Below are 14,128 nucleotides of genomic sequence, written 5' to 3'. Positions count from 1 at the left end.
GGCTGATAAACATCCTGCTATATGGAACCTGGGCTGATAAACATCCTGCTATATGGAACCTGGGCTGATAAACATCCTGCTATATGGAACCTGGGCTGATAAACATCCTGCTATATGGAATCTGGGCTGATAAACATCCTGCTATATGGAATCTGGGCTGATAAACATCCTGCTATATGGAACCTGGGCATATGACCCCCATAATGCTACACTGAGGTGTACTTCTCCTCAATGTGAATATTATTTTCCTTCTTTGTGACCCAAATGGCACTCTATTCCGTATATAGTGCACTACTTTTGACCATGAAACCTAAGGGATATATAGGGACACAGCCCCAGTGACAGTTGAACCTGCATAATGTACTTAATAAGAATATCCATCACCTACATCCACATCTGGTCCCTCGTTCCCCAGTCAATAGCACCTTTAACTGCCCCCATTTCATATGCTACAGCTTTGTTCACTTGTCTACGCCTCCTTTCCTCTGCACAATCACAATTTGCATCCCAAATGGCACCCTATTCCCAATATAGTACACTACTTTTGAACAAATCTTTATGGGCCCTGGTCAAAAATAGTGCACTAGGGTGCCATTTGACACTCAGGCAAATTCTCTCTCACCACTACTCTTCAGATAGAGCCAAAGGTGCTCTCTCAGATGACAAACATTCCACACTAATATGGTGGTAACATGGTGGGAGATTTATGAAGTTTTGTAGCAGCATTGTAAAGAAGAAGAGGGACAGCAGATGTTCCTAAATATCCCTGCATGGCGTTATGGGGGATTGGATGGAGACTGAAGGTTAATGATCATTACTGCTCTCTATGGAGACCACAGCTTCATAATCATCCATTCCACACTGCTGCAGATAAGACTAAAAAACTCACATGCAGCCACCACACACACTAACTAAAAACTACCAACAGACCCGCCTGCTCACAACAATACAGGCCATCAGATGACAACAAACATGTAACAGCTTTCAATAATGTTGCAGTGACAGGTTTGTCCCTTGTTATTAAAGCAGGTCACCAGAAACAAACAACACCAACTGCCATTTGGTACGAAACAATCTTGTAAGAGACGGTACCAAATATTACCCACATTTTCCACTAAATAACAGCTAAATATGAACTGCAACTGACTACTGTATAAATCAAATCACTGCAGAGAGGAAAACTACTTCCCTTCACAAGCAGGGAAAAACTACATAGAATCAATATAAATAATAAATTATTAGATTTATATAAACGTTTTACATAGTGAGAGGGGGATATAGCAATTGTTTTGATATGCAATTAAGCCATACAGTATGCCAGAACAACACATTATGTTGGGCTGATATCCATGTGATTATGTTGGGCTGATATGCATGTGATTATGTTGGGCTGATATGCATGTGATTATGTTGGGCTGATATCCATGTGATTATGTTGGGCTGATATCCATGTGATTATGTTGGGCTGATATCCATGTGATTATGTTGGGCTGATATCCATGTGATTATGTTGGGCTGATATCCATGTGATTATGTTGGGCTGATATGCATGTGATTATGTTGGGCTGATATCCATGTGATTATGTTGGCCTGATATTCATGTGATTATGTTGGGCTGATATCCATGTGATTATGTTGGCCTGATATTCATGTGATTATGTTGGGCTGATATCCATGTGATTATGTTGGGCTGATATCCATGTGATTATGTTGGCCTGATATCCATGTGATCATGTTGGGCTGATATCCATATCAATGTGTTTCAAAGTTATTCTTATGTACGGCATGCTGTTGTGTCCTTGAGTAGAGGCCATCAGATCGATCACCATATTCTCCATACAGAGTCCTTACAGTATACAGTATCTTCTCTGGAGAGAGGAGCCTCATTCATAAAGAAATCCACATTAACCACACATAACGTAAGATCACATGTAGTAGCTCCACATAATAATTAGTCACAGTGATTCCTTACATGCTTAGTAATCCACACACATGGTCCATAAACTACGCTTAATGAAGTTGAAACGTCTGACTAGTATTCCCCGGAACGATGAGAGGTACCTAATGAAAGACACATAGAGCCCTCTACACGATCTTCAGTCACCACACAGGAGGCTGGCCCACTCTGACTGATACCTGGCAACCAACGTTGGCTGCTTGTGAAGTTGCGGATGTAGAAAGTGTCATTGGGTTTTAACTGTCTGTCCCTTGCGTGGTGGTCAGGTCTCTCTTTTTGTTTCTCCTGCTTCTGTTCCACTCATGCTTTGATGTCCGGACATCTCAACTGGAGCTTGACCTATGGTTGTTTGTGGTGTGATGCGGCACTGGAACAAGAACCGAGAGAGCTTAGTTGTGATGGTTCCCCCAGTCATCTTTTTGAGCCCTTCTTTCAGTGTCTGCACACCCCGCTCCGCTAAGCCGTTCGAGGACGGGTGAAACGGAGTGCTGCGGAAATGGCGTATAACGTTTCTCCGCATGAATTCTTGGCACAAGTCACATGGTAAGGTTGTCGCATTGTCAGACACAAAAGAGTCAGGCAGACTATGGAAACACCTGGCGAAGCTTTGGGATGGTTGTGGTCGCTGTGATGTTGCTCATGATGTGAGCCTCCAGCCACTTGGAGTGCGTGTCCACCATGACAAGTAACATGTGATCCACGAAAGGACCTGCAGAGTCTATGTGCAGCCTGGACCATGGGCGGTCAGGCCACTCCCACAGATGTAGTGGCGTGGGCGGAGCCATCTTCTGGTTGATCTGGCACTCAGAACATGATTTCACATTGGTTTCTGCATCCTGAGCCATGTTAGGCCACCAGATCTGGCTAAACTGTTCACCCGGGAGGCACCCGGGTGAGCCTCATGGACCTCATCCATGGCTTGTGCACGGCCAGGGGCCTGAAAAACCACTCTGGACCACCAGAGTATGCAGCCATCCTGCACACTCAGCTCAGTTTAACACTTTGCAGAAGGTCTCAGTCCACGATCCTCTATGACAGGAGGCCAACCCTGCATAAAGAATCTTTTCACCTGGGCCCGGATAGGATCCCGGTCTGTCCACTGTTTGATCTATTTGGCATTCACAGATGAGTTTGACAATCTCTCCATTAGGAAAATTGTCTCTGGAGGTACCACAGTTGTGGCAGGCATCTCTGGTAGCGGGAGATGGCTGAGTGCGTCTGCATTTGCATTGTCCTTCCCCGCTCTGTACACGATAGTGTACTGCTAAGCTGACAGTATAAGGGCCCAGCGCTGAAGCCATGTAAGCAATGCATCTTGATTCACTGAAAAGTCTCATCAGTGGTTTGTGGTCAGTGCATATGGTGAGGCATGAATGAAAGCGTTTCAAAGCAAAGACTATGGCCAGACCTTCTTTGTCTAACTGTGAATAACCCTTCTCAGAACTCGTAAGCGTGTGTGATGCGAATCCAATGGGTTTCTCTGACCGGTACTCCATCTGATGACAGAGTACTGCCCCGACGCCATAGGGCGAGGTGTCACATGACAGAATGATCTCTTTGTCATGATCAAAAGGAACCAGCAGTTGTGCTGATTGTAGTAGTGCTTTCTCTAACCCTAACCCTAACTATAACCCCTAACCCTAACCCCTAACCCTAACCCCTAACCCCTAACCCTAACCCTAACCCTAAACCTAACCCTAAACCTAAACCCTAACCCTAACCCCTAACCCCTAACCCTAACCCTAAACCTAACCCTAAACCTAAACCCTAACCCTAACCCCTAACCCTAACGGCTAACCCTAACCCCTAACCCTAAAACTAACCCTAATCCTAACCCCTAACCCTTTCTCTTCCTTGAAAGCTTTCTCTTGAGCTTTCCCCCAGTTCCATTTACAGTCTTTGTGGCGCAGCTGATAAAGTGGAGCTAACACTGTTGACAGCTCAGGGAGGAACTTACCATGGTAATTCACTCCTCCTCCATTTTCTTTTTAATGGCATAAAGCACTGTCCTGGGCTTGAAAAAGCGAGACTAGGCCCGAGGATCCACTTAACTGCTTAACTGCTTAACTGCAGTTCGCCCAATTCATCTTTGAATCAGGGTACTTTTGGGTACTTTTGAATGACATTCTCAGTCTTTCGTGTGTGTTTTTCTCACCCCAGTTCAGTTGTATTTTGGTGAGCCAGTCACACCCTAGTAAACCAGGCCCATTCCATTTAACCAGCAGGAGCCGTGCTCTCGCTTCCTGGATGTTGTATGCAATGTCCATCTCCAGAGCCCCCAGCAATGGTATGATCTCCCCAGTGTACATACACAGTCTGATCCCCGCCAGTGTGAGGGCGAAAGCCTGTTTTGAACCCCACATTTGTTTTGTAGGTCTCCTCACTGATAACAGAGGCAGAGCCCACCGTGTCAACCCCCATCCTCATCTGCTTTCCATCTACTTCCACTGTAACATAGATGGGCTCAGTGCGTGGCTCACTCACAATAAACATGTTGTAGGAACAATGCTCTTCCACCTATGTGCTCTCTAGGTGGTGCTGTGAACTTGTGTTTGTCCAGTCTGCCCATCCCATGGCTTGGACCCCTGCATTTTTTAGCTGAATGTCCTTTTTTGTTGCAATTGTGACAGACAGTGTTCCCCACATCTGAAACTTTCCACTGCTTTTCCCCTTTTTTCTGCCACCTCTTTAGTCACCTGATGCGCTGCACCACTTTCTTTTGCATATTTTTACATTACTAGCGGCCATCTCCATCCCTTGAGATAGTTCCAATGCTCTCTTGAAAGTCAGTGTGGCTTCTCCAGCAAACGGCGCTGTGTGCCGTCTTCATTAATGCCACAGACTAATATGTCACATGTCCTATAACACAGCCCCAAATGCACAACGTTCAGAGAGCTCACGCAATTCAGCAACAAAAGTTAGCAACCGACTGACCACATTTCTGGAAATGGCAGTTAAACTTGAACCTCTGGACAATCACTGAAGGTGTTGGATTGTGGTGAGTCTGAACGAGAGCAACTCCCGGTGTCCGTGGTGTAGCCAAATTCCTCATTAGCTTGTAGGTTTTAGTCCCACACACACTCAAGAGTGTGTTTAGCCTAATCTGTAATTCCATTTCCCCCCAAAAATGTGTCCCAAACTTTCCACATATTCCATCCAGTCCTCGTTCTGTTCCACAAAGGGTTAGGAGTTAGGGTTGGGGTTAGGGTTAACTTTCCACATATTCCATCCAGTCCTCGTTCTGTTCCACAAAGTCAGTGATAGTCCCAAACATTGCCATTATAACGCCAACTTGTCATTGATCCTCATTAGTGATCAGCCACAGCCTCGAGGCTGGTTAGTAGCTCCAGGCTGTGGTTAGTAGCTCCAGGCTGTGGCTAGTAGCTCCAGGCTGTGGCTAGTAGCTCCAGGCTGTGGTTAGTAGCTCCAGGCTGTGGCTAGTAGCTCCAGGCTGTGGCTAGTATCTCCAGGCTGTGGTTAGTATCTCCAGGCTGTGGCTAGTAGATCCAGGCTGTGGCTAGTAGCTCCAGGCTGTGGTTAGTAGCTCCAGGCTGTGGTTAGTAGCTCCAGGCTGTGGCTAGTAGCTCCAGGCTGTGGCTAGTAGCTCCAGGCTGTGCTTAGTATCTCCAGGCTGTGGTTAGTAGCTCCAGGCTGTGGTTAGTATCTCCAGGCTGTGGTTAGTAGCTCCAGGCTGTGGTTAGTATCTCCAGGCTGTGGTTAGTATCTCCAGGCTGTGGCTAGTAGATCCAGGCTGTGGCTAGTAGCTCCAGGCTGTGGCTAGTAGCTCCAGGCTGTGGTTAGTAGCTCCAGGCTGTGGTTAGTAGCTCCAGGCTGTGGCTAGTAGCTCCAGTCTGTGGTTAGTATCTCCAGGCTGTGGTTAGTAGATCCAGGCTGTGGCTAGTAGCCCCAGTCTGTGGTTAGTAGCCCCAGGCTGTGTCTAGTAGCTCCTGGCTGTGGTTAGTAGCTCCAGGCTGTGGTTAGTAGCTGTGGTTAGTAGCTCCAGGCTGTGGTTAGTAGCTCCAGGCTGTGGTTAGTAGCTCCAGGCTGTGGTTAGTAGCTGTGGTTAGTAGCTCCAGGCTGTGGTTAGTAGCTCCAGGCTGTGGTTAGTAGCTCCAGGCTGTGGCTAGTAGCTCCAGGCTGTGGCTAGTACCTCCAGGCTCTGGGCATGTATACATGCTTTCTTTATAGTCATTTTAGGGCCTTATTCTGACTCAAGCCCTGTGCAATCGGTTTGGATCAATGACATACAGTTCCTGGTGTCACATATGTTAGTAGCTAGTGTCATGACTCCTGGCTGAGGATGTTATTAAAAAACGTATGAACTAAATACTGTAACTTAGGAAGTAAATCCCCTTTATCTGTCAAGTTTCCATCAAATACATTGCCTGTAATATCAAAATGGATTAAACTATTTTTGTTAAGATAGGAATGTGGTCTTAGGAGTCATAAGAGAGAACTTCTAATCATATCCTTTGCAAATGAGGTCAGAAAGCTTGTCAGTGGGATGGCACTGCCCTAATATGCATATAGTAGCATTTGGGACTGAGTAAGCGGCAGTTTACTCCTATCCCAAAGAAGTTATTTTTAAACAGCTTGGAAAATATCAGAAAATTATGTCATGGCTTTCGAAGCTTCTGATAGGCTAATTGACATCACTTGAGTCAACTGGAGGTGAACCTGTGGATGTATTTTTTCAAGCCCTACCTTCAAACCCAGTGCCTCTTTGCTTGACATCATGGGTAAATCAAAAGAAATCAGCCAAGACCTCCGAAAAAACTGTAGACGTCCACAAGTCTGGTTCATCCTTGGGAGAAATTTCCAAACGTCTGAAGGTACCACATTCATCTGTACAAACAATAGTACGCACGTATGAATACCATGGGACTACGCAGCCGTCATACCGCTCAGGAAGGAGACGCATTCTGTCTCCTAGAGATGAACGTACTTTGGTGCGAAAAGTAAAATCAGTCCCAGAACAACAGCAAAGCACCTTGTGAAGATGCTGGAGGAAACAGGTACAAAAGTATCTATATCCACAGTAAAACGAGTCCTATATCGACATAACCTGAAAGCCCGCTCAGGAAGGAAGAAGCCACTGCTCCAAAACCGCCATAAAAAAGCCAGACTATGGTTTGCAACTGCACATGGGGATAAGGATCGTACTTTTTTGAGAAATGTCCTCTGGTCTGATGAAACAAAAATAGCACTGTTTGGCCACAATGACCATCGTTATATTTGGAGGAAAAAGGGGGAGGCTTGCAAGCCGAAGAACACCATCCCAACTGTGAAGCACGGAGGTAGCAGAATGATGTTGTGGGGGTACTTTGCTGCAGGAGGGACCGGTGAACTTCACAAAATAGATGGCAACATCTCAAGACATCAGTCAGGAAGTTAAAGCTTGGTCACAAATGAGTCTTCCAAATGGACAATGACCCCAAGTATACTTCCAAAGTTGTGGACAACAAAGTCAAGGTATTGGAGTGGTCATCACAAAGCCCTGACCTCAATACTATAGAACATTTGTTGGTGTCACGGCCGTCAAAGGAAGAGGACCAAAGTGCAGAGTGGTGAGTGAGCTGGTGAACTTCACAAAATAGATGGCAACATGAGGTAGGAAAATTATGCGGATATATTGAAGCAACATCTCAAGACATCAGTCTTATGGTATAGAGGACGCTTGCGCCCCACTTGGCCAAAAACCAGGGAAAATGCAGCATGGCAAATTCAAATAAATTGATAGAAAAATCTAACTTTGATTAAATCACACATGTAAGATACTCAATTAAAGCTACACTCGTTGTGAATCCAGCCAACATGTCAGATTTTAAAAAGGCTTTTCGGCGAAAGCATAAGAAGCTATTATCTGATGATAGCACAACAGTAAACAAAGAGGGTAGCATATTTCAACCCTCCAGGCGCTACACAAAACGCAGAAATAAAATATAAAATATGCATTACCTTTGACGAGCTTCTTTTGTTGGCACTCCAATATGTCCCATAAACATCACAATTGGTCCTTTTGTTCGATTAATTCCATCCATATATATCCAAAATGTCAATTTATTTGGCCCGTTTGATCCAGAAAAAAAACAGCTTCCAAAATGTGCAACGTCACTACAAAATATTTCAAAATTTGCCTATATACTTTGCCAAAATATTACTTTTGTAATACAACTTTAGGTATTTTTAAACATTAATAATTTATCAAATTGAAGACAGGTCTATCTGTGTTCAATACAGGAACACAACAAACCAAGCTACTTTTCAAGTCTTGCGCAACTCTCAACAGTGTTACGCAGAGTCAAGGTATTGGAGTGGTCATCACAAAGCCCTGACCTCAATACTATAGAACATTTGTTGGTGTCACGGCCGTCAAATGAAGAGGACCAAAGCGGGCGTGGTGGGCGTACATATTCATTTTTATTAGGGTTAGGATGACGCCGACAAACACAATAAACAATACAAAAACAACCGTGAAGCTTAAGGGCTATGTGCCACAAAGTCAACTTCCCACACTGAGAGGAGGGAAAGGGCAACCTAAGTATGGTTCCCATTCAGAGACAACGATAGACAGTGGTCCCTGATTGAGAACCATACCCGGCCAAAACATAGAAATACAAAATCATAGAAGACAAAAACATAGAATGCCCACCCCAAATCACACCCTGACCAAACCAAATAGAGACATAAAAAGGCTCTCTAAGGTCAGGGCGTGACAGTGGGCAGAAATGAAAAAGTGTGTGCGAGCAAGGAGGCCTATAAACCTGACTCAGTTACACCAGCTCTGTCAGGAGGAATGGGCCAAATTCACCCAACTTATTGTGGGAAGCTTGTGGAAGGCAACCCGAAACATTTGACCTAAGTTAAACAGTTTAAATGCAATGATACCAAATACTAATTGAGTGTATGTAAAGACCCACTGGGAATGGTATGAAAGAAATTAAGGCTGAAATAAATCATTCTCTCTTCTATTATTCTGACATTTCACATTCTTAAAATAAAGTGGTGATCCTAACCGACCTAAAACAGGGAATTGTTACTAGGATTATATGCCAGGAATTGTGAAAAACTGAGTTTAAATGTATTTGGCTAACGTGTATGTAAACTTCCGACTTCAACTGTATGTAGTATATTTGTATATATATCAACTGTATATATTCTTGAGTTTAATTTGGGAGATAGTAATTCATTAACAACTTCTTCCATGGTGCCCCACATTCCTAATGAGTTAATTGTTATGTGATTAATCGGGTAACAAATAAACATAGTTAGTAGAATAAATAAATAACAGTCATCAGATTAATAAAAGTCACGACACTAAGAGCCTGAAAGAGTTCTGTTTTATGGAGTGGGGTGAAGAGGACTAAGGTTAGTGTGTGAGAGAGTGAGTGAGTGTGTGTATCTGTGTGTGTGAGAGTGAGTGAGTGTGTGTGAGTGTGTGTGAGTGTGTGTATCTGAGCTAGCGAGGGCAGTGTTGTTGAGGATTTAGAGGTTAAAAAAGGCCCTTACCTCCCAGGAGGTGACCAGTTCATGCCTGCGGCCGTTCCCTCCACTGACGTTAGCTGGGGCCACCGAGGGGACTGGAAGTTTTGGACACAAGAAAACAACACCAGCCATCACACGTCATATCTCCTGCAAGACCCTAGTTGACTGTTATTTACCAAGTCAGTTCAACTCTGCTCAACCCATAGTTCTACTCATTTGAAGAGACTCAAGACGAGTTGAAATGTGCAAAATACAAGCTTCAATACCACTACAGTATTGGTGACCCATAGCTCTTGTCCCAAGAAACCCAAACGGAATCGTAAAAGTAGAGTTATACCAGTATATGCCATTTAGAATACTTTTTATTTATAAAGAATCACTATTCATAATATACAGTGGGTGGACACCACCTCATCCAACATCTCATGGACACCTCCTCATCCAACATCTCATGGACACCTCCTCATCCAACATCTCATAGACACCACCTCATCCAACATCTCATGGACACCACCTCATCCAACATCTCATGGACACCACCTCATCCAACATCTCATGGACACCACCTCATCCAACATCTCATGGACACCACCTCATCCAACATCTCATGGACACCACCTCATCCAACATCTCATGGACACCACCTCATCCAACATCTCATGGACACCACCTCATCCAACATCTCATGGACACCACCTCATCCAACATCTCATGGACACCTCCTCATCCAACATCTCATGGACACCTCCTCATCCAACATCTCATAGACACCACCTCATCCAACATCTCATGGACACCACCTCATCCAACATCTCATGGACACCACCTCATCCAACATCTCATGGACACCACCTCATCCAACATCTCATGGACACCACCTCATCCAACATCTCATGGACACCACCTCATCCAACATCTCATGGACACCACCTCATCCAACATCTCATGGACACCACCTCATCCAACATCTCATGGACACCACCTCATCCAACATCTCATGGACACCACCTCATCCAACATCTCATGGACACCACCTCATCCAACATCTCATGGACACCACCTCATCCAACATCTCATGGACACCACCTCATCCAACATCTCATGGACACCACCTCATCCAACATCTCATGGACACCACCTCATCCAACATCTCATGGACACCACCTCATCCAACATCTCATGGACACCACCTCATCCAACATCTCATGGACACCACCTCATCCAACATCTCATGGACACCACCTCATCCAACATCTCATGGACACCACCTCATCCAACATCTCATGGACACCACCTCATCCAACATCTCATAGACACCTCCTCATCCAACATCTCATGGACACCACCTCATCCAACATCTCATGGACACCACCTCATCCAACATCTCATGGACACCACCTCATCCAACATCTCATGGACACCACCTCATCCAACATCTCATGGACACATCCTCATCCAACATCTCATAGACACCTCCTCATCCAACATCTCATGGACACCACCTCATCCAACATCTCATGGACACCTCCTCATCCAACATCTCATGGACACCTCCTCATCCAACATCTCATAGACACCACCTCATCCAACATCTCATGGACACCACCTCATCCAACATCTCATGGACACCACCTCATCCAACATCTCATGGACACCTCCTCATCCAACATCTCAAAGACACCTCCTCATCCAACATCTCATAGACACCACCTCATCCAACATCTCATGGACACCACCTCATCCAACATCTCATGGACACCTCCTCATCCAACATCTCATAGACACCACCTCATCCAACATCTCATGGACACCTCCTCATCCAACATCTCATGGACACCTCCTCATCCAACCTTCTCATAGACACCTCCTCATCCAACATCTCATGGACACCACCTCATCCAACATCTCATGGACACCACCTCATCCAACATCTCATGGACACCTCCTCATCCAACATCTCATGGACACCACCTCATCCAACATCTCATGGACACCTCCTCATCCAACATCTCATAGACACCTCCTCATCCAACATCTCATGGACACCACCTCATCCAACATCTCATGGACACCTCCTCATCCAACCTTCTCATAGACACCTCCTCATCCAACATCTCATGGACACCACCTCATCCAACATCTCATGGACACCACCTCATCCAACATCTCATGGACACCTCCTCATCCAACATCTCATAGACACCTCCTCATCCAACATCTCATGGACACCACCTCATCCAACATCTCATGGACACCTCCTCATCCAACCTTCTCATAGACACCTCCTCATCCAACATCTCATGGACACCTCCTCATCCAACCATCTCATAGACACCTTCTCATCCAACCATCTCATAGACACCTTCTCATCCAACATCTCAAAGACACCTCCTCATCCAACATCTCATGGACACCTCCTCATCCAACATCTCAAAGACACCTCCTCATCCAACATCTCATGGACACCTCCTCATCCAACATCTCATTCCAAAACCATAGGTATTAATATGGAGTTTGGTCCCCCCTTTACTGCTATAACAGCCTCCACTCTTCTGGTAAGGCTTTCCACAAGATGTTGGAACATTGCTGGAGGGAGGGCATCCTGACTGGTTGCATCACTGCCTCGTATGGCAACTGCTTGGCCATAGCGCAAGACACTACAGAGGGTAGGTAGTGCGTATAGCCCAGTTCATCACTAGGGTAAGCATCCTGCCAGGACCTCTATACCAGGTGGTGTCAGAGGAAGGGCCTAAAAATTGTCAAAGACCCCATAGACTGTTCTCTCTGCTACCGGTACTGGAGTGCCAAGTCTGGGTCCAAGAGGCTTCTAAACAGCTTCTACCCCCAAGACATAAGACTCCTCAACAGCTAATCAAATGGCTACCCAATGTCACCCACAACCTTTTTACGCTGATGCTACTCTCTGTTTATCTATGTATAGTCACTTTACCTCTACCTACAGGTACAGATTACCTCAATTACCTCGACTAACTGGTGCCACAAACATTGACTCTGTACCGGTACCCCCTGCATATAGCCTCCACATTGACTCTGTACCGGTACCCCCTGTATATAGCCTCCACATTGACTCTGTACTGGTTCCCCCTCTATATAGCCTCCACATTGACTCTGTACCGGTACCCCCTGCATATAGCCTCCACATTGACTCTGTACCGGTACCCCCTGCATATAGCCTCCACATTGACTCTGTACTGGTACCCCCTGCATATAGCCTCCACATTGACTCTGTACCGGTACCCCCTGTATATAGCCTCCACATTGACTCTGTACCGGTACCCCCTGTATATAGCCTCCACATTGACTCTGTACCGGTACCCCCTGCATATAGCCTCCACATTGACTCTGTACCGGTACCCCCTGTATATAGCCTCCACATTGACTCTGTACCGGTACCCCCTGTATATAGCCTCCACATTGACTCTGTACCGGTACCCCCTGTATATAGCCTCCACATTGACTCTGTACCGGTACCCCCTGTATATAGCCTCCACATTGACTCTGTACCGGTGCCCCCTGTATATAGCCTCCACATTGACTCTGTACCGGTGCCCCCTGTATATAGCCTCCACATTGACTCTGTACCGGTACCCCCTGTATATAGCCTCCACATTGACTCTGTACCGGTGCCCCCTGTATATAGCCTCCACATTGACTCTGTACCGGTGCCCCCTGTATATAGCCTCCACATTGACTCTGTACCGGTGCCCCCTGTATATAGCCTCCACATTGACTCTGTACCGGTACCCCCTGTATATAGCCTCCACATTGACTCTGTACCAGTACCCCCTCTATATAGCCTCCACATTGACTCTGTACCGGTACCCCCCTGTATATAGCCTCCACATTGACTCTGTACCGGTACCCCCTGTATATAGTCTCCACATTGACTCTGTACCGTAACACCCTGTATATAGCCTCCACATTGACTCTGTACCGGTACCCCCTGTATATAGCCTCCACATTGACTCTGTACCGGTACCCCCTGTATATAGCCTCCACATTGACTCTGTACCGGTACCCCCTGTATATAGCCTCCACATTGACTCTGTACCGGTACCCCCTGCATATAGCCTCCACATTGACTCTGTACCGGTACCCCCTGCATATAGCCTCGCTACTGTTATTTTATTGTTGCTTTTTTATTAATTTATTTTTTGCTTCAATTTATTTTAATAAATATTTTCTTAACACTGATTTTTCTTAGAAATGCATTGTTGGTAAAGGGCTTGTCAGTCAGCATTTCACTGTAAGGTATACAGTTGAGAATGACACAAATATTAATTTTCACAGTCTGCTGCCTCAGTTTGTATGATGGCAATTTGCATATACTCCAGGCCATTTTGGAGGATGTCCTGGTGTCAAGAAGGGCAGCAAAGAAGCCACCTCTCTCCAGGAAAAACATCAGGGACAGACTCATGTTCTGCAAAAGGTACAGGGATTGGACTGCTGAGGACTGGGGTAAAGTCATTTTCTATGATGAAACCCATTCCCGATTATTTGGGGAAAGAAGCTTGTCTGGAGAAGACAAGGTGAGCGCTACCATCAGTCCTGTGTCATGCCAACAGTAAAGCATCCTGAGACCATTCATGTGTGGGGTTGCTTCTCAGCCAAGGGAGTGGGCTCACTCACAATGTTGCCTAAGAACACAGCCATGAATAAAGAATG

At 45.6% G+C, this 14,128-nt stretch overlaps 1 protein-coding gene across 1 annotated transcript in view; it reads right to left on the bottom strand.

Moving 5' to 3' along the window:
- LOC115115930 (contactin-5) overlaps window positions 1-14,128 on the bottom strand; it is a gene marked incomplete at its 5' end in the record, with an annotated part of 417,179 nt that overhangs the window by 65,929 nt on the left and 337,122 nt on the right. Inside the window, one exon of the mRNA XM_065000650.1 lies at window positions 9,467-9,537. Coding sequence (XP_064856722.1) covers window positions 9,467-9,537 — 71 coding nt within the window. The remainder of the gene's footprint in view (window positions 1-9,466; window positions 9,538-14,128) is intronic.

Source organism: Oncorhynchus nerka, linkage group LG14 (genome assembly GCF_034236695.1).
Source record: "Oncorhynchus nerka isolate Pitt River linkage group LG14, Oner_Uvic_2.0, whole genome shotgun sequence".
NCBI classification, from domain to species: Eukaryota; Metazoa; Chordata; class Actinopteri; order Salmoniformes; family Salmonidae; genus Oncorhynchus; species Oncorhynchus nerka.
This window is presented reverse-complemented; position numbering and strand designations above follow the sequence as displayed.